Below are 25,055 nucleotides of genomic sequence, written 5' to 3' on the forward strand. Positions count from 1 at the left end.
AGAAATATATTAAGCATTAATTAAGTGGACGTCAAGAGTTCGTTATTAGATTTGCTTTCAGTTTAAAAACCTGTAAAACAACAGACCTTTGAATGATACCACATTCAATTCCCATTTCTGACAACTTTACTGAAGATATTTATATAGAAAGAAATAACTGGTATTTACGCTATCAATCGGGACGTAACATACATCGTAAAACACTGTACGATTTCTACATTTCAAATTAAAATATTTTTATATCAAACTTACTAACTTGTACTACTACTATGGTTAAGCCACTAAACTTAATTGTATATAGATATAGACCACATACTTTAGAACGCAGACCATAGGTATCTTACTCTACATGACGATATCGCTAAAACTGGTCTGCTTTAAAATTGATAATGACCAACATTTTAATTAAAACAAAATTAAATAACCGCTTCTCCATTTGACGCACTTGTCTATCCTCAACGTATTAAAACCTAAAATGTAGGTTGAATTTTTTATATATTTCTCGGTCTTTGTTACCCTCTATATGCTTCGTTGAATATAAAACAGGGCAACCCTAAGCAACAAGTGTACGCAATATAAAGAAACCACAAAAACTGAGCAGGTAGCGTAAATGCATTTCAAAGAAAAAATAACCGTATGAATTAGTTAATAGAACCGGTTTTGCGTTGCCCCTAAAGATACAGTCGAAGGGCAGCCACTATTCCATTATAGGCTCTATTACAATGGATGAGGATTTATTTTCTCATAAGGGCGGAGATAAAACACCAGTCACACCACTTAGCTGTGTCTGCTCTTCACCCCTGCTGAGATTTGAAAGGATTTGTCAAGTTATAAGATCCTACGAATAATAATTGTGCTATCAAGTATATAATGGTTATATACTAAAACAAGTTTAATTAAATAACGTGAATTCTTTATAAGTTACCAAAATTTTAATAGTTGATTTGTTCTTAAGATTGAATCGTCTGCTAATATACAGATTTACACCATATATAGTTATACTATTTTTATAATTTTAGAAGCTAAATTTACAACCAAGTTTGAGGCAGATTAAACGTGTAAGGGGTTTTAGGATTTAAATGCTTTATCGTCACTAAAACGCGCTAAAGTTCGGAAATTGTTAAGATTTGGCTTAACAAAATTCCGTCCCTACCTACAAAAGAATCCAAATGATATGAACATCTCGATTTGATTAAATCTGCTTGGGATATTGTAGAACTTAAACCGCAGTATTTCTTAATCAGTTTGATATACTTTTACTTTTTAGAGGAAACTCGATTCTATTATACACGTGCCCGTTTAAGGTGCTAAACAATCTTTTAGGTTTTTGTTCATTGTAAGAATGATTATTTAATATCATTAGACGGATACGTTCAACTTTCCTCAAAATATATATTAGTATTTAGGTACCTATGCGATGAATCGAAGCTAACAAAACTATAAACGTTTTTTCTTTCTTTTATATCATAATATTTTTTATTATTATTTAATTTCTATGCATATATAGCTATGTATATATTTATACTAAGCACTTATTACTGGTTTGAAAGGTTTTCCGTAAACTATAATTACGGTAACAGGAACTAACTTAGACGGTTTATGGCAACATGGAAAAGACAACTTACCTTGTAAAGCAAACTTTGATTACGTACTACTACTACCTAGTACAGTTTGCCTAGGGCCTAGTCAAATATGAACTTAAAAAAAAAATGTTTTTATTTGGTATTTGAGGAATCTATATGATTTACAATAATTGTTTAGTGAAGGTATTAAACATTTACTTATACGATACTTTAAACATGTCATCATAATCAGAATTAAAGGCAAGGTATTTTTTTCAATGTCGGTAGGTCAACGAAAGCATGGTCCATATTTCAGACCTAACCTAACATCAAAAACTGTGTAATAAACATGATATATTATGTACTAAATTCATAATGCAAGTTATTTTGGGGTTTCGTGTACCTAATACCAATGTAAGTTATTGTTAGATTGAGCTTACGAAATAAATAAATTAGGAACTCAGTATTTTAATTATTTAACACTAAAAAGGAACTATTCCTTAATCAATATTGAAAGATTATAGAAATAGACCGAACACGTGGGCCAAATGAGTTGAATGAATTTTAAGGCAAACCTTAGGATTTATAATAGATAAGTGGAAAGTAGTTATAGTAAAAGTGGTTAAGCTTTTAATAACATTCTATATAATAAGAGATATGGATCTTACCTTCAAGAACAGATCACCAAAATCGTACAGCGCAGACTGATGCATTATGGCAGTAGACATGATGTAGAAAACCAAGAAGGCACTAGTTGATATCCAGGATTTAGTTCTTGTTACGCGATACTATATTCGCCAACTGATACACCACGGCACGAAATTTTATACGAATCACTGTAATTTATGAAAAACGTCTAAAAGTCACGATACGGATGAACTAAACAAGAATTTAGTCGAATGAAGTTGCAATGTTAGTAAATCGTTGCCTTTTTGTTTTTTGTTCGTTGACCACAGATTGAACCTGATCTAGATGGCTTAGGGCAGTTTTTTAATGTCACCCTCCACGAACAAGCCAGTATTTTTGAACACAATTTCGCAAAAGTTGCGAAAATGTACAAAACAGTTCTTCTATTTCGAAATAACGTCTTCTTCACTTGTTTTTTCGCGTCTATACGGAAGTTCACAATTTTGGTCAAAACTCTGCGCGAACTATTTGAAAGTAAGTATTGGACATTAAAAACTTTTATATGTCCGAAATTATACTCCAAAACGGCTTAAATTCTGGTCTGTATAAATCGCAAATAAAAAATAAATCGCCGTGTTAACGTCCGCGCAAAATGCACCACACGTTCATTCCGTATCACGCTTGCTCGCGCACTGAGCCACAGAGCCTGCAATTCGGTTAAACACCCGTGACTCGAGCGAGCCGGCAACGAGCGGGTGGATTTTGTTTTCAAATCAAACAGCACGATCACGTTTTGGAATAAGCTTCGGATACTCTCGGTTACAATCGTCTATACTCGGGATTCTGTTTTGTTATTGCATTGTTGCCAATTGAGCGCTGTTGTCGCTAGTTTAATATTATGTTTAATTAATAAAGACGCGCTTTATACTTGATTAAGAAACGTTTTAGAATGAACATTGTAATATCAGAATATCTAATCATTTCTTTAAATAATTGTTACTAAGATTATTATATTTATATATGATTATTTTGTATTTGTTACTTACAATATTCTTACATGATTGACAGTCTAAATTCAAGCTGATTCTAGGAAGATACTAGGTACCTATTTTAGTTATAATAAAAAAATAAGGATTTTATTAAAATCACAATAAAACTTGATTACAATACACTAACTCATAATATACTTCTCGTGATGCTCATGTCGCTTTATTTTCATTAACTTAAACTGCATTTGGCGCTTGACAGCGCAATACGGGCTTTGAGAGTAGATTCTTGGCATTACTTTGTTATATTGCCGGTTCTGGGCCAACAAAAATAAAAACTCCTTTCCATCACTGTCCTTTTTTAAAGAACGCATAATGACCGGTTGTTTTGAAATAAATTAAAATACTTATTTACTATTTAGCGATATACTTATCTTATAACTTATATTTAAACTATTATCAGTTTTGTTCATAGTATGTTTGTTTGTAATGCTCCCACTGTGGTTCGCTGATTAATGTTTTTGAATCTAGTTACATATTGTCAACATTTTTATATGTAATGATAATCCTAAGTAAATTTTTAAGTGAGTTTCGTAAGACTGTTTCATATTTTACACTAGGGTTTTACTAAGTTTGTCTTAAAATCGGACCAGAGTCTATGGAATCTGAAGTAGGCCGAGACGTCCATTAGATTTTGTTAGATACACTAGGTAGATAAACGGAAGAAAAATCCAGCTCTGACTTCATTTATTACTCTGGAGAAAAATATGATGAGTAAATACTACACTACATTTTTTTTTTAATTTTAAGTATGTATGGTGTTTACTGCATAGACATTTACTAGTTGTTTTTAGTTATTTTTAGCATAAAAACCCGCCATATTGTCTTTAGATATTTATTTCATGTAAGGAAGGAAAACGGTTGTAATCAATACGGTATAATCTTTATAAGTCGTTTGAATTTAACTAATAGTTTTGTTAAACTAAGTAAAGCCTCGGACCATGTTTTAAAACACAAAATATCATACCAACAAGTTAAACTGGTCTATGTATTTATTAATTTTGGCGAGGAAGTGCTAAAAAATAAGTGGCCGGTCGGAACGGTGAGCAAACGCAAAAAGTTGTAATTTTAGAGCTGGTTCCACAAAAGTAGCTAGGCTATAGCGCTCTCTTGGTAATAAAACTGTGGACATTGAACAGGAGAAGCGTTTTTTACTCTTCTTTTTATTACCATTATGACGTTTATGTATGACCTTTGTGCAGGTTAGTTGAAAACAAATCTTTCATTAACCAATATTAAAAACAAATTTACTTCACTACTCCAACAGAACCTGCATTTTGATGTTATATTATGTTGAACACAGAATATTAAATAAACAATATTTTTCTTGCACGTCAAAATTGGTACAGATAATTAATGTGTAATGTCTACATATATGCAATGCTTATGTAAGTCTGTGACATAACAAATTTTTAGTTTAACGATATAGTGTTTTTTAGCGGTGGTACTCATATGGTAATGTTATTTGTAACATTCGAAATTTAAAACGCCAGTAGGTACCAATAATCGCTCATCGCTCCCGCTAAATATCTGTTACCACCGCCGCAGAGCGTCCCTTGAACAACTTTTTATGGTATATTCGTTGGCAAACCCGTTTGTCTGTTTATCTTGCACCAAGCTTACGGGAATTAGAAGGGCTTCCAAACACCGTGGTTCATCTTTTTCGTTAGCTAAGAAGAAAATCGTCCTTGATTTTTACCAATTCCAAATTAGGAAGAGGTACGACGTCGATTTTGATATACGTACGTATTATTGTGAATTATTTTTTGGTAAGGACAGGTAAAGTTGACATATACCTATGCAATATATGTAATTGTCAATTAAAGTAACTTATTAAGGAATTTAATAGTTTTTATTCGGAATTACTTCGCAAGATATGTGGTGATGTGTATGAAAAAAAAACACATATTTATTATCTTTTTCCCGTTGATAAACATAAAATAATAGATTTAAATTTACGAATTTAGGTAAATAAGAGAACACAGCGCGCTACTTTGCTCTAAGAAAACATGACTAATTCTAATTTCAAACGAAATACATTATATTTTTAGTTTTCGCCGTAAGAAAAGCTCACAAAGGATTAGAATTTTGATATTTATGGATTAGTAACGGACCTGAGACGGTTTTCTACGAAAAATTCTAACACGAATACGGCTTCTATACACTTGTAGACTCAAAGTGAAATGTGTAATAATATAAAAGAGCTTCATTATTTGTTTTTTATAGTCAAATAGGTGATCAGCCTGAGACTCGCCGTCGACCTATTGTGTCCAAGCCATGACGATGTTTCACTTCACTGTACTCGCTCGTAAGGTGACTCCAACCTACCCATTAATCAGTATTCCCCTTTTCTCAAGCGTTTCGTCCATTGTTGGTTTTATACCAGTGATGTGAGTGAGTCTCTCATCCATCCGTAGGTTCGATCTTCAGCTGTGTATCAATGGACTTTCTGTCTATGTGCACATCTAACACGTACGAAGGAAAACATCGTGAAGAAATCATCATGTCTCAAATCCAAAAATCGTCTATGTATCAACTTATCTATGAATTTAAAATGATTAAAGAAACGGATGCAATCTGAGGTCAAGTCTGAGTCAAGTTTATTAATGTGCGAGTCTCATCCCTAAGGTCATGTGTTTGACATCCGCCTGTGCACCAATGGGCTATCGAAATGTATCATCTGACTAGCGAGGGGGTTTGCCTGTCACCCTTCATTGGAGACCTATAGACAACATTGACATCATTATAAAGATGTTACCTATCCAGTTCTCAAATATCCCTTATTCGAAGTTAAAGGTTTCGCCAAGTATCCGTTACATGGTATCTGTTTTTGCATTGTAATGTTCACACACTTAAGTACATAATGTAAGCTGTGAGAACTATATTGAAATACGAGTTGAAATATAAGAAAGTTGCTTACGTATTTGAATGCTTATTAGCTATAAGGGCGCGCGTTGCTCTTCCTGTTTTGTCTTTGAAAACTGTAGCGTTTTCATTTTGTTTCCAGATATTTAAGACCTCAGCTGAATATTTTATCGGTCTAAAATGATTCTATATAGAAGAGGTTTTGGTTTAAAGGAGTAATAATTCAATACAATGGAGCAGATCAATTTTAAAGAAAGCATTGTTGTTGTATTTTTTTTGTAACATCAATTTTTACCAAAATTGTCATATATTTTAGAAAAGACAGCTTAGACAAACAGAATATTGTATTATGTATGAACTTTAATAAATGAATACATAATTTAGTGTTATAGTTCGATTATTCAGTTTCTGAAGGCGACATCAATGGAAGTAAACGGAGGAAGCACCTACCCAAGATGGCATTTACTCTAAAAACAATTATTAACCTGATTTAAGTCAGCTAATACTAGTATCACATAAATAGTGAAACAAATATAAACCATTGTAAATTTTTGAGAAAATCAAAGCTTACTTATTAAAGTACGTTTAAGAGTAACATTATGTACGTAATCCAAATTCTAGACAGATTCGCGAGCATTTCTTCCTTCGGAAATATGTACATATAAACGTCTTTAAGCGTAAAAGGAGAAAACTGTGTAGGTACATACGTTTTTACTTTAAACCATTGTTTCCCAAAGTGGGGCCCACGCAACACAGGAAAAATTTAATTTTTAAGGAGGAGAATTCGAAAATTAAATAAAATTATTTGTTTGTTAATATCAGTTTTTCATTATATTTTGAAAATTTACATACTGTGTTTCGTTAAATATTTCCTAATAAATTCTTACTCAAACCTATAATTTAAGTTACTTAAGTGAACAATTTAATTTTTTAATATCAAAAATTATGTATATTACATACATATCTAACAATAAAGGTTGGGAAACACTGCTTTAAACTAAGCACAGTTTTACCAACCAGCCCCCTCATAATGTACGATATTTCCGTATTCCTATATCTGCCAGTTTCGTATAACCTATGAATAATTAATTTAATGTATGGAATAGTAAAAGTCCTTGAACATTAATTGCTATTTGACTTGAAAGCCGAAACATTGACTTCGCTTGATCTCAAGTCAATTAATTCGCCTTTCGATTTATATAGCGTCTAAATTTACACTTTTTTACCCGGTACCCTTTACCACAGAATAAATAAATAAAATAGGGCCTGTTCGGATGTCAAATATCGTGTCACCGCTTTGATTAACACTATTTAATTTCACATATAATACAGGAAATGTAATTATCACCAGCCACGCTTCCGTTATTTTTTACTTATTGTAGTACAAAGTTTAAGCAACAGCTTTTTTCACACCAAGGTTTTTGCTGCTTTGAGAGTTGAAAGGAAAATATATATATATATATATATATATATATATATATATATATATATATATATATATATATATATATATATAAAGTAATATGAAATAATAAAACCGACTTGAAAAACATGTCAACTGAAATCGAGCAGTTAACGATGTTCATCTTTATTAACATAATTTAGATTATGCATTCAGAAATCTTTACTAATGTTGGATAAACCAGATTTTAATTTTTAATAGTAAGAAATTCAATTGTTCAGTTAAGAAACTTAAACAATAGGAAGAAATTACTAGGACATTGTTAACGAAACACAGTAAATTTTCAAAAATTAATGACAAACTGAAATTCAAATTTCAAATAATTTAAATTTTCAAATTTACCAATCAAATTGACCCCATGGGCTGCATGTTGGGAAATACTGGACTAGCCCTTGTCTCATTGAGATAGATTAGATCTTTAAAGAACACACGATTTCACTAAACCTAGGTGAAACCTTGATTGGTTTACATAGAATTCGTTGAAACTGGAACCAGAGATTTAATGAATACTCAGAAGTACAATCATTTAATTACGAGGCAATAAACCTTTCAGATTGAACTAAGCAACCAGGATGCATTTTTACAATATACAATTTGATAATAGAAATATGCTACCCAGTGGAACAATTGTATAGTAGATTTACTGCAGAAAACAAAAGGCGTAAATCTTTAAAAGAAATAATAAAAGAAACTATTTCTATAGAAATATTCTAATTATTTCCTTTAGTAAATACCGACTATCACGCGTAATACGGCGAATTCTATAAATGAAATAACATCAATATACATATATATTCGATAATATTCTATATTTATGACAGATAATAATTTTAATATGGCCTTGACACAATATGTGGGCGTTCAATTTAATTAATATTTGATTGCTAATCCCACATCTAATGAAGATTAGATTAAAATTATATCATTAGGGACTCATTGTTATGAATGTAAAAGGGGCTTTGTTATTTTTTTTTACATTTCTAAATTAACCGAAAATGTTCTTACTACGATTGCAGGCGCAATTCCCCGGGATTATATGTACATTTTTGTTTTACCTAATACGATATATATAAATATAGTCCCTAAGGCGATTTTAATTGACAAAAAGCGTGAATAGCCCAGTTGCGGACAGACAAAACCGAGTATTACAGATAACTTTATAACATTGAACTAAACCATTAAAATAGTTTGCGCTGTAGAAGTTTGATATAAATTAATTAACAAATATTATATATTGCAACTCATTACATTACTTGCACATAGTTAATATTTTACATAATAAAGATAAATAACAATAATAACTAATCGTTAAAATAATATATAATGTTTATTTTCGTCACCAATATGTCATAAAATACGTAATAGATGTTACTAGGCAACTGTTAAGTAAGAGGCATGTTCACAGTGTTTAACATGCGGGCGGCATTCGTTCATAATCGAAAAGATATTAAAACCTCATAATTAAAATATTTTACATTATTTAAACTTCATAAACCCTAAGTTGGATGGTGTAGGTCGAAAGTGTGAATGTGTTATGTCCTATTTAGGGCAAAGCGATTTCTACATTGGTTTCATTGATAATGTTTTTTAATAATAAATAACCAGAAAGAATGGGTATTTGTCGGGAGATCGAACTAAGAGTTAATTTCTCACTTTAAATATGAAAGCCATCTACTGTACCATGGCGAATTTACTCACGCATAAGCTTCTCCGTATAAACCCTATACTATCCAAAATGCAAAACATATTGTTACGTTATACAACAACGTTATCTTTCGTAAAGCGATAAATAGTATCTCTAAAGTAATTTTTTACTAATTACAAATAGGCAAAGTTAAGAAGTTCTTCCAAAAATAACTTCTAGGCCTTTTTAGACATGTGAAATATCAAACCGCGGTCGGTTTAATTCAATTAAATTTTTAATTGAATTCAATTAAAGTAACATCGTAAGTATCATCGTAATAACATACAAAACAATTGTATGAATAATAAGCCGTACATTTTTATATCTGCTTGGGCCGTTCAAGGTGAGATCAGAATCGATGGTTCGTGGTAAACCAAAACATGAATTAATATATGTTGGTAAATTTAATAAGTGTCTATGTCCACACAGTATGGACGCCTCTTATCATGAACGCGAAATTGCAGCACAGTTTGTAACACGATAAACTATATTTACTGCTCCAAATACGTAACGAAATAACTGTCGTGCAATCACATTTTTACTTGTCGTTTTCACGCACAGATAGTTTTGTTTTAGTTCACCCGCAACTTGGTATGTACCAAGTTTGCCTACGAAAATATTTTCGTCAATTTTTTTCTATGTTACTTCCAAAAATTCATTCCACGGCATTCGTTATTGAAGGAAGCTTCCTTCAACCAATAGGTAGTACTTCCTTGCCATATTACTTTTTATCTAAATTAACTTAATACATAAGCAAAATTACAGTCCATGTAGACTTACGAATGCTTAAAGGTGCATTTTATTTTTACAGGATCTTATCCCTCGTGATGTGTTTTTATTTATTGTAATTGGTATACCCTACTTTTATTAAATAATACTAAAAACGGCAAATCTTATTTTGAAAAATAAATGGAATGAAACCGGCGCATAGACGTAAAAGCGACTTGGTTACTCGTCGTATCGCTTTACAGTAGTCGTGGACATCATGAATATATTTTTCTTTAATCTTTGAACTACATATTGAAATCAGCTTTCATTCCATTGACGGTGTTATGAGACTCATTATTGTAAATTATTTAGGTGATATTGTTGGAATGGGATAATATTTGAGTATATTTGGAATCTAAGTCACGTCGTGATAATTTGTCTAAAAAATCTACGTAAAGCTAGACACCGAGAAGCTCTAAGAGGAGGCCTATGTCCAAGGGCAAGTAAAACAGAAATTAACCGGCTTGCTGATTAATTATAAGTGTTTATAGTACTTCACACTTTTATGTACTGTAATACGAAAATGACGTTCTTTTATTGACAATGCCATTCTAAAAAAACCAGTTCGATATCCCGATAGTATCTTCCCGGTTCGTTACGATTTAAAAGGGCACTTAACTGATCACCTCGAGACTACTACCGGGTGTAACATTCACCAGTGGATATCAAAATACTTAAGTCACAACAAAGGTGAATAGGAAATGAAAAATTCATTTCCTTTTCACAATTTCCGTCATTGCGTTAGCCGTTTTGATGGTGTTGTATTAGTTTAATTTTAAAATTGTACGTCTGAGAAGACGGACCACGGTACAGAGGTAGGAAGTGCAAATAGTATATCTAGATGATATTGAATAAAAAAAAACCAGTTTATAGTGGATCAAATCGTCATCCATATAAATAAGCGTGTTAATACATATTTATATTGTAAAGATATTTGATTTGTTATAGGATTTGTAATCGGATTTTTTCAATTACCTACTAATTGCACTTGCGTAGTGTGTATTCATTGAAGTAGGTACTATAATCATTTTACCATGCTACATACGTATAATTTGTATTTACAATTTTCTTAACCTTAAAGTAATAATAAATTTTTTTAAAAAGAAAATTAAAAAGTTTGGTCCCTGTGGCAGTGTATCTTTAACACTGGCAGCATTTCCTCGCTGTATTGCGATACATATTCGTTGAGCCAGGAAAGTGCCAGCTCTGGGGTCACCGGTACTATCTACTAGGTGCCAACTTAAATCTTTAATAAGCGCCTGTGCACTTTAACCCCACGGCCCAAGAGTCTCTCCTCCAAAAGGAACAAAATCGAAGATGGAGGAAAGACTCTTATATGTGTATTTTTTTATTTTTAATATATATATATTATACTTTGATAATGATGTTTAGTCCCATGTTTCTAAATTTTTTGGTTCCCCAAATTTTGTAACAAAATTCATTGTTTATGGTACGCGCTGCGTTAACTTTTGATGGTGGTGTCATTACCTAGTACCTACCTTAAAATATTTTATTCAAGCAAGTATTGTAAAAACAACAAAGAATTCATAGACATCGTAATTGTAGTTTGGAAGATAGCAATGATTTGTAATTGGATTGTCTTCGTTTTGAGTTCCTTTCTTCTGATGGCTTAATGGATTATTCTCATCACCAAGTCTGCCAGAAGGCTCGCAAGTCTTGCCGGCCTTAAAAGAACTAATTCTTTTCTTGACATAGCGGTAGTGCGCGGCAAAAACTCTACTCTAACACATAGTCCTCTATAAAATACTATGAATTTATAATGCTTATTGGTATTATAATTAATGCTCGATTAACGACCAATTTGAAGAAGCATTGACCTGATGACACTTGATCACATGAAAGACTTTTTAAAAGTAGTCAATTGGATTTACGATAAATCTACCAAATCTATAATTGAACGACTAAATAACTGCACCACAGATTACAATATCTTCATTTAAGGCGGTTAGCGGTAAAAGAGGTTTTAGTCCCGTCCCATATTTATTATGCCTATAAAATAGTTTATAACGATTGTCTGCAATATATTGCTTTGGGGTGGCTTAATATTGAATACCCTTAAGGATAAAGAATTTAGCCGTACTTGCATTTGTCGGTGTTTCAATAAGTGAAGCTTTTATGCTTATCTATTTCCAAGTACTGTTATAAAATTAATTGGTAGAAATCCCGCGAAGGTTTTGCAAGTGAGAAAGAATATTAAGGATAATTGCCTTTATATGTACCACAAAAGAAGAAAATATATTATTGTATAAATTTCGGTGAGCATAATAACAGTTATTTTAAGTTCTTTAGAAAATTATTGACAATCTGTTATAATTTTGATAGAATTATGTGTGCCCCTTGCCCCAACATTAGGGATTACGTAACTTTCATAAAACAGCACAAGACGACGACGACGTGAAAAGAAACGTGATTTTTTCTATACCTATGCGGTCATCAACTAGTATAGTTGTATTATCTATATGTTATCAATTGTCTATTAAAATAGTACTATCAAATACTTTACATATAACCTAAATTAAAATTTTAATCCTATTATATATAACTATTAAATTGCGAAGCCACCTACATATATTTCACTAGTAATTCTATCCGACTTTTTGAAGATAACTTTTCGATTGCAAACTCATATGCTTCATTGGTATAGAATTAATCGAGTAAAATGGATTTTTTTGGCTTACATTTTTAATATTTCTGGACATTACCACTGCAAAATGCCCATTGGGCTAGTTTACTTAATTCTATTTAATTTGTGAGCGTATAGCGTCTTTTTTTAAATAAATGTGATCTAGAAGAAATCATAATCAGTATCTGAAAAATTAAAAAAAAATGAAATACACAAGTGGCGCTACAACCTTTTTAGCTTTGGGCCTCAGATTTACCGTACGAGTTAGTATACGTTCATTTACGAAATTCAGGTGCATGGCGTTCGAACCTACTTCAGGGATCTCACTTCTCACTAATCATCAAATTATTCGCACAATTACTAGTTTCACTGAGATTTTTGAATATAGAAATGGACAAACTTTTGCTTTATATGTGTGCAAGGATTCGGCAAAGAAAGCGTAATCCCAGTACAGCCTTGCTATTCTGTAACTTTCTTTTCGAACTCACACCGAGCGCGACCGCCGCCGATGCGAAAACCGCTGTGTGAGTTCGAAAAGTGAGTTACAGAATAGCAGGGCAGAATTCATATTCCAAATGAACTATTAAACAGCGTTATATTCCCTTCATATATTTCCCGTCGTATGTACGGACATCGAGCCGTGTTTGTATGTATAATATTATGTTTATCAATTTTTGTGACATGGCTTGACCCAAACCACACTAATCTCCTGTTCAGATATGAATTAAAAGTAGGGTGGGTGATAAGAAATTCAGTTTGTTTTTCAAACGCCGATGTTTTCAAAACATTTTGCGTTGCGTTTATATATTTTATGCGTATTGCAGATAATCACGTAGAAAAGTGTTTGTAATGAATATTTAATTATTACAATTTTATAAATATGCGGACATGGTACATGCAGGAACACGTCTAAATGTTTGGGTAATTAGAAAACGTTAAAGTTATAAAGGTAGAAGGAATAATTTGGCTTTTATTGACTATATTCATAAGCTTAGTGATTTCAAGCCAATAATAAACTCTTTTAATTAAAACATTATTTGGTCTCGGTCAAAAACTATGTGTCTCTGTCGGTAAAACTTTACAATAGTTTAGTTGAAGCGTGTTTTTAAATAGTATGCATACATAACTATCACCAAGAATTTGCTAACACATTGTAATAATATATTCGTATTATTTTATTAAATTCATTTTTTATAGTAATAAATACATTAGGACGTGTAGAAATAAATTATTACAGTAATCCATCAATGTCACAATTACCTTGTTATGTATGTTTCTATGCAATTACATATTTTATACAATGTTATCACGTTATTGAGTTTATAAAAGTTAGAAGATTTTTTTTAAGTAATATAAAATCAGTTGTAGCAACACTTTCTAACAATTATTACCCTTTAAAGTTGTATCATCGCTTGTATGTATTATAACATATATGTATACTTGTTCTATTATCATGTGTATACTGTATATATAGGCCAAACTAACTACTACTAACTCTGAGGCCAAAAGTAAGGGTTGTAACACCACTGTTTTAGTTTGTCGATTCCCATATTTAATGTTAACTATTTGCACCGCGCGATTCCAAAGTTGAATCATCACCGGTAAGGATTTTTATCGGATGGGTACCGCTGTCGTTATAGTAGTGTTACTGACATGAGTTTGATGTAAACAGTCCACAAGGAATAACCTAACTTTAATCTGGTCTACTGATGGCGATCCCACTTTGTAAAAAGTAAACAGTATGATCTTTATTCAAGGACTCGTAAAGAAATAATAATTAAGAATGACCAATGTATAATGAATGTATGTATTTATGGAAACAATTCACTACCAGTTACTATATAAGGATATGTACTATATGGCAGTAGTTGTTCTGGACTAATAAATACTTTATGTTTTGTATTCAGCTGGCTTTTCCGCTTAAACCATCTCGTATTTGCTGTTTATTTTTAGTCCGATTCAAAAATAAATTCAAAGTAGGTACCTATTAACTAAAGAACTTAGTGTGAGTCTAAAGCAATAAAGCTTGATACATTTCTCAAGACTATTACCAACAATATAGTTATCTATTTTAATTAAGCACTCTGAGATTGACACCAAATTGTCTTCGAAGAGAAAACTCTCTATTTAATTTAGTTAAGTTGAACTATATCGCTAACTGTGTGCACATTATATTAAAAGAACAAACCACATTCTCGTTGTCTGCATCATCAGATCTTGACCTTCGTAATGAGGAAAGCCGATTGGCAGCAGTACCAGTCTTAGATGGTTGTGCATTCAGATGACTGCATGAAATTACTCGTATATATTCCAAGTGATTATGGAAAAACTTAGAAGTAAGTAAGTAACCAAAGAAACAAAATTACTGACTTACTTGTTTTGACTTGAGCCAGCGTAGAAAACCAGATTTATCGGTCCCGGGTACTCTGTTAATTGTAGTCCATCTTCCTTCGCCTCTCCATTTTCAGGTCTGTTTTTGGGCGGCCTCGTTTCCCTTTGCGTTGAGGATTCCAGTCGAGAGCTTGCTTGGTAATGGTGACAGGGATTCCTCCGGAGTGTACGGCGTTTTATAGTCTTGTCAATTGGCACGTTATTGCATAGCTCCCATAGCTGATGATTAGAGATTCTCCGAATCTTCCTAGGATTTGAAGAAGGCAGCGGTTCACGAAGATCTCCAGTTGTTGGTGTGGTGCTCCACGTTTGCAACTATACAGCAACACGCTCTTTGTGTTAACTTCTGTGATTTCCAAACTGACCTGACCTGCAAACGTTGTTCTGGCTTTTATGTTTCTCGAAGGTCCAGTCGTCTTCGAGCACAACACATGATTCTGACGAATTAAGAACCTCCCACTTTTTAAATAGGTCAATAAACAATACTAGATCAGTATTAATTATATTTATTTATAGTAACGAAGGAAAATATTATCATTCTTGTAGTTTTTATGAACGAGTGGTTTTCCTGTTAAAATTAATTAATCTTGTTAACCTAATAACTAATAATAACTATGAAAAAGGAACTCGTGTATTGAAATTAAACTTTATTAAGTATTAATAGTAATATAACTTTACAAAATATCAACAAGTTATTTACTTCTCATTTGACAAGGTTCGCATCCGAGTGAAAATATGTACTCACTGTTGGAATAAGAAGTGCTGTCGTCTTTGAAATAAATATAGTTAAACCGTCGGGCTTACCTTTGGCGGAAATAGTAGGTATATATCAAGTAGCGTAATAAAGCAAATTTAAGATTTGTATTCTATGGACTTCTAGAAGCATTACCGCAATAACCGCAAAACAAATTTAAATTAGACATTTTTAAAATGACAGCATTTTCAAGGAATTTAATACCTTTCCAAGGTTCACAACGCCAATCAAATATAGAAAGGGAAACGTCAACCAAATAAACAATAACAATATGCATAATCACACTGTATAATGAACCCATTTAAACTGGTTGGCAATGACTTAGTATCTTAAAATTTTAATTAAATACTAGTCAATAGTATATAAATATATAACAAAATATTTAATAGAATTTGAATATTAGGTAGTATTTTATGCCATTTTATTTAGAGTTGAAAATAAAATGTTCAATATAGCTCTTTCAAATTAAATGTACCTACGATGCCTCCTATCCCCTTTTGCTTCTGCCTCCTATCCCCCTGCTTGCTTCTGTTTAGGCAGAAGGAATGGTTTTATTATGGATGGCAACACTATCTTAACGATATAAAACATTTGACATAAAGGTAGTCCAACTAGGAATTAATATACAATACTATGGTCACACTGTCATTTATGACTAAACGATAAGAGCTATAAATTACTAAATAGGAAGGATTTTCCTTTGTTGCTTTGCTGTAGTATTTAGAATAGAAAACAATGTCTCTTTTCATTACAGCGGGAACGTAACTTGACAGAAAGAGACGAAATAGTATCTAGTAGTAGTTCAGAGAGTCTAATCTAATTTAGTTTTTATAAATAAGAGTGTATCCCTGTAGTTGTTAAAGTTTCTCTTTAGGTAACTTTGTGTGTTACTGAGAGTCTCTCCAGTGACAGACATGCAGAAGAACGATATACCAGCTCGAACCAGCTCTATAAACAATTGGTCCAATCCTTAAAATACATTTTATTTTATGCACCAATAACTTTTCCTGACCGCAAATACCACTTACGAGGTTCAATGGGTTATAGAGCCGTAAAACATTGCAGTCTGGTCTCAGATATAAAATCACCCACATCCTTTGCTCTAAGTGTAAGTATAATTATTTTACTTAACCGTTTAAGTTACCTACGTGAGAAGTATAAGTAATATTCAACACTTTAATAACCCAAGGTATCATACTAGTTTCTTCCAGTTATTAAGCTGGATACTAGACATTTACAGGTTATAATGTAGCTGAATAGCATGAAGTTGCTTTTTTGAGAGTTTAAACTTATTTATGTATTTTTGTTTGTTCCTTCCGTACTTCCGTAGTTTTTTTATATTCTCCAAGAAAAGTGTCTAGCACACATTATATGAACTAATCTTATTGATTCCAAATTCCATTGGAATTCAATTATTTATCAACAATAATTTAAATATTATATTGCAATTATTGACCTAAGAATTTGCTGGATTTAGTATATAAGTAGTATTTGATAAGTGTTTGGACCCACTGAAAATCAAAGTCGGTTTATTTATTTATTTATTATTAACACTTCGTTGCATATACATTAATATAGTACAATTGACATAATTAAATAAAAAGGAGAGCAACTGGCGGCCTTATCGCTTTCGAGCGATCTCTTCCAGGCAACCACCTACAACATCAATCCTCATTTAAAGTTGTATGTTTCTTATAAAAAGTAAATATTTTCTTTCTTTCTTTCATTTACTTTATGGCAATAGAATTTACTATTTACTATGGGTCATTAGTCGCTTGCGACAGTCAAGCGCGGCTGCAGATTACTGATAATATTTAGAAGTGTAGCCATGTACCTAACAGTATATAAACATGTACGAAAAAACACATCGGGCACGAACTATCGCAAAACCCTGAGCCCCAAATAAACAAACCATCTATCATTTTGGTCCTCAATTTTTTGTTAGGCTCATATTTAAGAACAAAGGTCCCAAAAAGAAAAGAAATAAAACGTCTCAACTAAGTTATGTTCCCGTGGAGCTATTCAAACCGACACATAAATTGCCAAAAGCTTGAGTGGAAAGAATACTGTGCTGTTTTTGCAAACGAAATTGGTTTTACATAATTTTAGATGAAGAAATCATTACTCTTAAAATTTCTCGTCATAATACTGATGTAGACTTCTCTAAGCTCCAGTTTTTACGTCTTTTCGTTGTTTTTTTAGTTTATACGATGAACCTCATTTATAAATCACATGACTTAGGGAGCGTTCAAGTATTACGTCACGCAAATTTTTGGAGATTATTGATCCCCCCCCCCATGTAACGCGCCGTAACGTTTTTCTGTACTTGGAGTAAAACGTTTCGTGACCACCTAGTGACTCTTTATACCTAAAAGTTACCATTATGTGGTAAAAAGTACTGAAAAGTCGAAAATAATATTAACAATAACGCGTAATCCAATCCCCGCCCCGTATCGTAACGTTTTACAAAAGGACCCCCCCAAAATTCGTTACGTAATACTTGAACGCTCCCTTAACTATAAAGTGTGTTTGTAGCGCCTGTTTATTTGATTTAAATTTTAGATTGTAGATCAATTAATCACCGTTCCAATATGACTTAAATAATAGTATAATATCCCTTGATTTAGGCAGCCTATGTGCTGTAGAAGAATCATAATCATTTCTTGGTACGAGATACTAAGGTAGGCAGGTATTAAAATGATAGTATGGTTTTGGTTGACCTTCTTATGAAAATGCTATTAACGATCGTGAGCCTATTTTAATAAATAATGATATTAAAATATAAGGTTTGAATAATTATATTCAATCATTATATTTTAATATCATAGTAGGTACTATAGAGTAGTCTTTAGGTAGTCAGTAGTGTCGATTAGTTTAGGCAGTAAATTCATATCACCTCGGCTATTAAACTTTTATCATTGGCACCATTCAATAGTCATTATTCTTATCGTCAAAAAAGTAGGTTGCGATGTTGATATTTCATATTTCCGGATGGTTATAATTGATATAAAGTTATCGGGCACCTTTTGACACATGACCTCGGCCCAATGAAAGAGTTCTTTTAATGATAAGCGCTGTTCAAAAAATATTTCTCGGAATAACGAATTCGAATAATTTTGATAATTCTCGCTTTTGGATGCAATAGTTTTAACATGGAATCTCATCTGGAAAACTGATTTTGAGTGATTTATTTTCTGTTAGAAGTTAAAGTAATCATAAAGTTTTATTCCAATAAATGTAAAAAATAGGTATTTAACATTTAAGAAAGATAAAATTTATTTATTTCAAACAATTTATATCATATACATATTAGGTACGTATTAAAAATTATCCTGCACGTCTATATAAAAACTCTTGTATGTGCTAAATAAACAAGCTTAATAATTCTCAAATGGTTAGCAGAAAATATGCGTCTGTCTGGCAATTTGGCTCTGTTTATAAACTTACTTTACAGGTAAGTCCTGTCCATTGGCCCCATATTCATATACATTTGTATGAATAAACATAACAATACAATGTTGTACTTTAAAACTAAAGATTGAATTTAACTTTATATAAGCTTCGTATTTCGTCCTGCAATTAATACATACGAGGTCCCTGATAGTGTTATCAGCGGCGACCCCACGCTGTGCTGATAACGCCCGAAGGATGGATGGATGTATCCCATAATTCATATTAAATGCGTCTTTATCACACGAACTTGAGTTCATGATTTGAAATTTATATACTTTTGATTTTATGTTGCATAAAATTTAACAATACATTAAACAAGCAGGCATTGACAAGATTATTGTAATCATCTTGTATAGAACAAAATAAATATGTATAAATATTTATTTTAAGTTTGTAATGTAAAAAATAACGAATTACGTTTGACGAGTGACGTTTTCGAGTATACGTGTATATGTATAAACTACTAGCATACCGGCCAAGCGTTGCTGTGGCTAAGGTTTGAGTTATATTACATAGTAGGAACCTATTCAAGGGAAACGGTAGGAGTACACCAGTCATGAGGACCACCATGCTTTTTTGCCGTTAAATTGTAGCTTATTTGAAACGTTGGTACTTTCAACACAGCGCCATCTGTTTGAATTGTGACTATCAAATAATAAACTGAGATGTAAGCTATCCTATCTTCTAAGTTTGATCAACCAGCACACGGTGTGCAAATTTGATTGAAATCCGTTCAGTAGCTTAGGAGTCCATAGCGGACAAACAACGTGACACGTAATTTATATATGTATAAACTATAATGTACGATTTTGACGGAGCAAAGGAACACGCGCTGTAACAAAATACTTCAGAAACATAGCAATTTAAAGTACCTTCAATAGTGTTATCAAAGGTTAGATACGCCCAACCTAGTGTCCTAGCCACTCAGAATGAAACGGGAAAGGCTCAGATTTTTACATTTCTTTGCGGTTCCAGTATGGGTATTTCGATACGACTTTAAGAAAAGAGCGCTCTATTCTCTTAAAGCCCGGCAACACACTTATAAACCTCTTGGCGCTTCCTGATGTCCTGACGACGGCAAGGAAGAATCAACCTAAATCGCAAACGTACACCATCCATGTTCTCGAAAACGAAGAACGAATTAGTTAAATTAATTTGAATAGAGCGATCAACTCTTTTAAGCTGTCGGGTTAAAACGTTTCTAAAAGAAATCTACCAAAGTTAGAAGTTTCTGATAACAATATCAGATAGTTATTATCTGTTGAAATTGATTTGAAATTGCTTTCAACTCCTAAATCTAATCGTTAATATAATGTTATCGTACATTATAATGTTTTTAGGGCATTTGACCGACAAAGAATGAATGTGTTTGTGTTCTAACACGTATTTATATTAGCTATATTATTGTTCGTACTATGAACAAAAATGTGCACTTAATACAAATCAATTTAATACCATATTTAACATTATACTTACGCGCAAAAAAAATCTACTATTATTTGTCATTATCATTTTTATTCACATAATTTCTTAATGCCAACAGGAAGTCAGACTTCTAATGAAAAGATCAGCTGTATGAAAATAATTACTAAAAATTATATAAGATGAGATGTCTTTGGTCCTATGGAGGATGGGACGGGCTTTGGTAGGGGATGCTACTTACGACGACTACTACTACTACGACAAGCTGGTGCGGCCGCAGAGCAGGCGACAAGATACAAGAGTCTTTGCTACAACTGTGATTTTGTTCCCTTAGGAGTAGATACTTGGGCCGTGCTTCAAGTGCACGTGCTAATTAAAGATGTTAGTCCGTGCCTGGTAGATAGTTCGGGTGACCCCAGTGCTGGTGCTTTTCGCTAAACGAATAAGTATCGCAATACAGCGAGGAAATGCTGCCAGCATTAAATAGTGTAAATACTGTATGTTTGTCTATTGGAATTAAATGTATATCAATTAGTAAAATACAAAAATCGTAGGTTTTATAATAGTACCTTTACTTTTCGTCGATTTTATCTCTCGTTCAGCTCATATTGAAATATAACAATTAAAATGCGACTCAGTTAAAGTTTAACCATTAACAATACATACGAATGTAAACAAAAAATAAGCCAACTATTATTACGAATTAAGGTCTACAAAAACAAATGGTGTTTTTACTGAATACGGAAGTACTAAATGTATCAAGATATATTTGAATAGAACAATATTACTTTATTTTATTATACCGTCACTACCAAGTATTTCTGTTGTCCTTACGGGACTAAGGCCTACTAAGGACCCCTCGGAATCACTTTTTATAACCCTCGGACCAGATTAGACCAACAAGTACACTGGTTAGATATATATCAGGGAATCGACAAGGGTCAAAAAGATTTAGATACTTAAGCCACATTCTTAATCATGCATAAACATATAAAAGGAAATATTTGGTATGTCCAACTTTCACACTAACCCTACATAGTTTTCGTTACGATTTGTTTTTTTTTTAATGTATAGGAGGCAAATGGGCAGGAGGCTCACCAGCCTTGCGATTCTGTAACTCACTTTTCGAACTCACACAGCGGTTTTCACAGCGGCGGTCGCGCTCAAATCAGTCGTGATGCAGTCATTTTATGATTTGGCATTCTGATAACCAATAAACTACAAGCTTCTTCTTATTACCGCCGCTGTGAGTTCGAAAAGTGAGTTACAGAATCGCAAGGCTGATGTTAAGTGATACCATGGACATTTCCAGAAGGCTCGCAATTGCATCGGACAAAACGATGATGATGTCGGTTTAGATAGGTAAAAGTCACATCATATATATTCCCTTAAGCAGTACCAAATACATATGTGGAGCACTGCTTAATTTTTCCATATACAATTTTTACTACCTTTTACATTTGTAAAACTTACTTGGCCAATTCTTTAATCCAACTTTATACTGTCGTCACCATTATAATACCTACTTACACTTGGCATATAGTGAAATGGAAATTTTGTTGCTAACGATATTTATATAATACTAGCAGACCGGCCAAGCGTTGCTGTGGCTAAGGTTTTTGTTATATTACATAGTAGTAAACTATTCAAGAGAAACGGCAGGAGAACACCAATCCACCATGCTTTTTTGGTGGTTATGCCATTAAATTGTAGCTTATGTGAAACGTTGGTACTTTCAACACAGCGCCATCTGTTAGAATTGTGACTATCAAATAATAAACAAATATTTTGCAATAAAATAATATTGCGGGTATAAATTGAGATGTATCCTATCTTTTAAGTTAGATCAAACTGCACACGGTGTGCAAATTTGATTGATATCGGTTCGGTAGTTTAGGAGTCCATAGCGGACAAACAACGTGACCCGTAATTTATATATTAAGATTTATAGTATGACCTTGAATTATATCTAAATATTTTTTGTTAAAGCTTGCAATTACAATTTAATTATTCCAGCTAAATCCGAGTAATTACAAACTTGTTTTACGTAGATTTTTTGTAGCGTGTTATTAATTTGGCGCCGTATAACCTACTTGTGAGTTATATAACAGTGAAATGTGGGTCCGACATTGATATTGACATCTCGAGACCGGAAGACAAACCTCTTCATTTAAATTGAAATATTTTTTTGTAAAAATCGAGTTTTTGAAATACTACGCCAGTAATTACGCAATGAATTTTAGGACATTATTTTCTGTAGTATCTTTTTAGTCCGAATGCTATTTGTTGGGTCGAAGTATTCGATAATAAACATATGTCATACAGAGTATGAATTCTAAGATTGTACTGAGTAGCGGTAAGTTGTCGTTAACGTTTTGGACCAAAGTAAATTTAAATATAAAATAAATAGCTTCATAGAGTTAGTAGAGTTAAAGATATTAAAACTATTCATATTAAGCAAAGAACTAACTTAAAAAAATCTCATTTCAATGTAGGGCAAACAAGACGTTTTCTAACCTAAACAAAAACCTTAATATCGGGTTTCAGCAACAGCTACACAGACTTACAATATAACAATAATGCTTTACTTATTTCGAACAATTTATGTGATTTGATAATTAATGAAAAAAAATTGATAAGAAAATGATATAGATTTCGTACCTTATTATTCGACATTATTATAGGTACTTAAATATCTTTCATAATCAACTTGTTACCTAAAGTTCTAAAAACCTTAATATTGTATGGTGCATAACATATTATGTCTATTACATTAATGTTTTTCCTTGGACATAGGCCTCCTCTAAGAGCTTCCACTTCTCTCTTCTTGTTTACGTCGCCACATAGGGTCAGCTACTCTACTTATATCATCTTCCCATCTTTTTGTTTGTCTTCCTCTTTTTCTCTTGTCTTAGCGTGGAAGCCATTCCGTTCATAATGTGTCCTGTCCATTTCAGTGTTTTACTAGAAGTTAAACAGCATTTTTAAATTTTGTCATGTCTTTTATTTCTTTTAGTTTTATATCTTTCAATTTCAGACCTAGAACACTACTTTCGATATAAAACTACGGAACTCATAGTTTGCGCTAAATTTCGAGTCTCACCCTATCAATAAATAATGTTACGCCAAGAATAGAACCAAGGACCACCTTATACGCCACCACTAAGCCAGGCGGTTAACTTTGTTGTACACGGTTGGAATTTATTGCATTAATGTTACCATGAAAAGGTATAGGTGGGTCAAGTTAAAATTTTTCCAAAACGTCTTGAGTTACAACTAACTAAACTATTATTATTACATTGTATTAAGCGAAGCGAATAACGTTGGGCTTGAAGGCGCACGATATTACGTTTGTTAAATTACGATAAATTATATTACTGACCGAGTTACGTAGACGATTTTGTAATATTTCATTTCCTCGTCGCAGGCAATCAGTGCCTAGGTTAGTAATTTGTTCGCAAACACCTGTTTATTCATTGGTTATTATTTATTAGGTAAGTTTGGTAAAACACAAGTATTGGTTTTATAGATCCCGATTCTAGGAAAATATTTATAGATAGTAGATTTATAAATGCACAACGAATCAAATATGTGCTTGCTCAGGTAGCGAAGAAAACTTAATCTTCAAATTCTTCAACATTGAAGCTGAAAGTTTAACGTCATTTAAATTTCGAACACACTAAATCTCGCTCACAAGCACCGGATACTTTGCAACCGCCATTGGCTTTATGTTTGAATTTCGAACATAATCTCGTTCGCAGTACCAGTTACTTTGCAAGTGACTTTATGTTTCCTCTAAAGCCTTTCACTAGCGAACGGCGGAAGCCAGATTATGTCATACCGTGCCATCGGCTGGCCCCAATAACCGGCACACTTACCCACCAAAACACGTTGCGTCAGAGTTACATAATATTTTGAACTCGATGACATTCGAAGTTTGTCGAATAGTTTATTGGGTCTGGTGGTGTGTTTAGAGGAATTAAGATATTTTGACATATGTGGACCACGCTCGCTATAACAGCAGAATATTTTATACGTCAGGTCATTACCGATATCAAGGTTTTGGAAGATTTTAAGAAGAATATAATCTTTGTCAATATATAGAAGAGATATAGTTTTTAGTCATTACAAAAGTTGTTGCACCACGTTTTCCATCCGTCCGGTATAATTATATATTTGTGGAAGACAACATTATATGCGCATAAAAATTAAAATATATAAATTTTATATTATATCCAGTTATCTGTCAACTCAATGTGGCAGTCTCTAGGTGACCATGGCTGCTGAAAAGCACTCGAAATTTCGAGTTATTTGTATAATATAATAAATTCGCGTTATATACGTTAAGTGGACTGTGGAATTAGTACCGTAAACTAT

The 25,055-nt window shown here is 32.6% G+C and overlaps 1 protein-coding gene across 1 annotated transcript in view; it reads right to left on the reverse strand.

Annotated features, from left to right (window-relative positions):
* LOC125051531 (protein TIS11) overlaps window positions 1–2,923 on the reverse strand; it is a 30,152-nt gene extending 27,229 nt beyond the window's left edge. Inside the window, exon 1 of the mRNA XM_047651913.1 lies at window positions 2,231–2,923. Coding sequence (XP_047507869.1) covers window positions 2,231–2,290 — 60 coding nt within the window. The 5' untranslated portion in view covers window positions 2,291–2,923. The remainder of the gene's footprint in view (window positions 1–2,230) is intronic.
* Between the last annotated feature and the right edge of the window lie 22,132 nt (window positions 2,924–25,055).

Source organism: Pieris napi, chromosome 8, assembly GCF_905475465.1.
Source record: "Pieris napi chromosome 8, ilPieNapi1.2, whole genome shotgun sequence".
NCBI lineage: Eukaryota > Metazoa > Arthropoda > Insecta > Lepidoptera > Pieridae > Pieris > Pieris napi.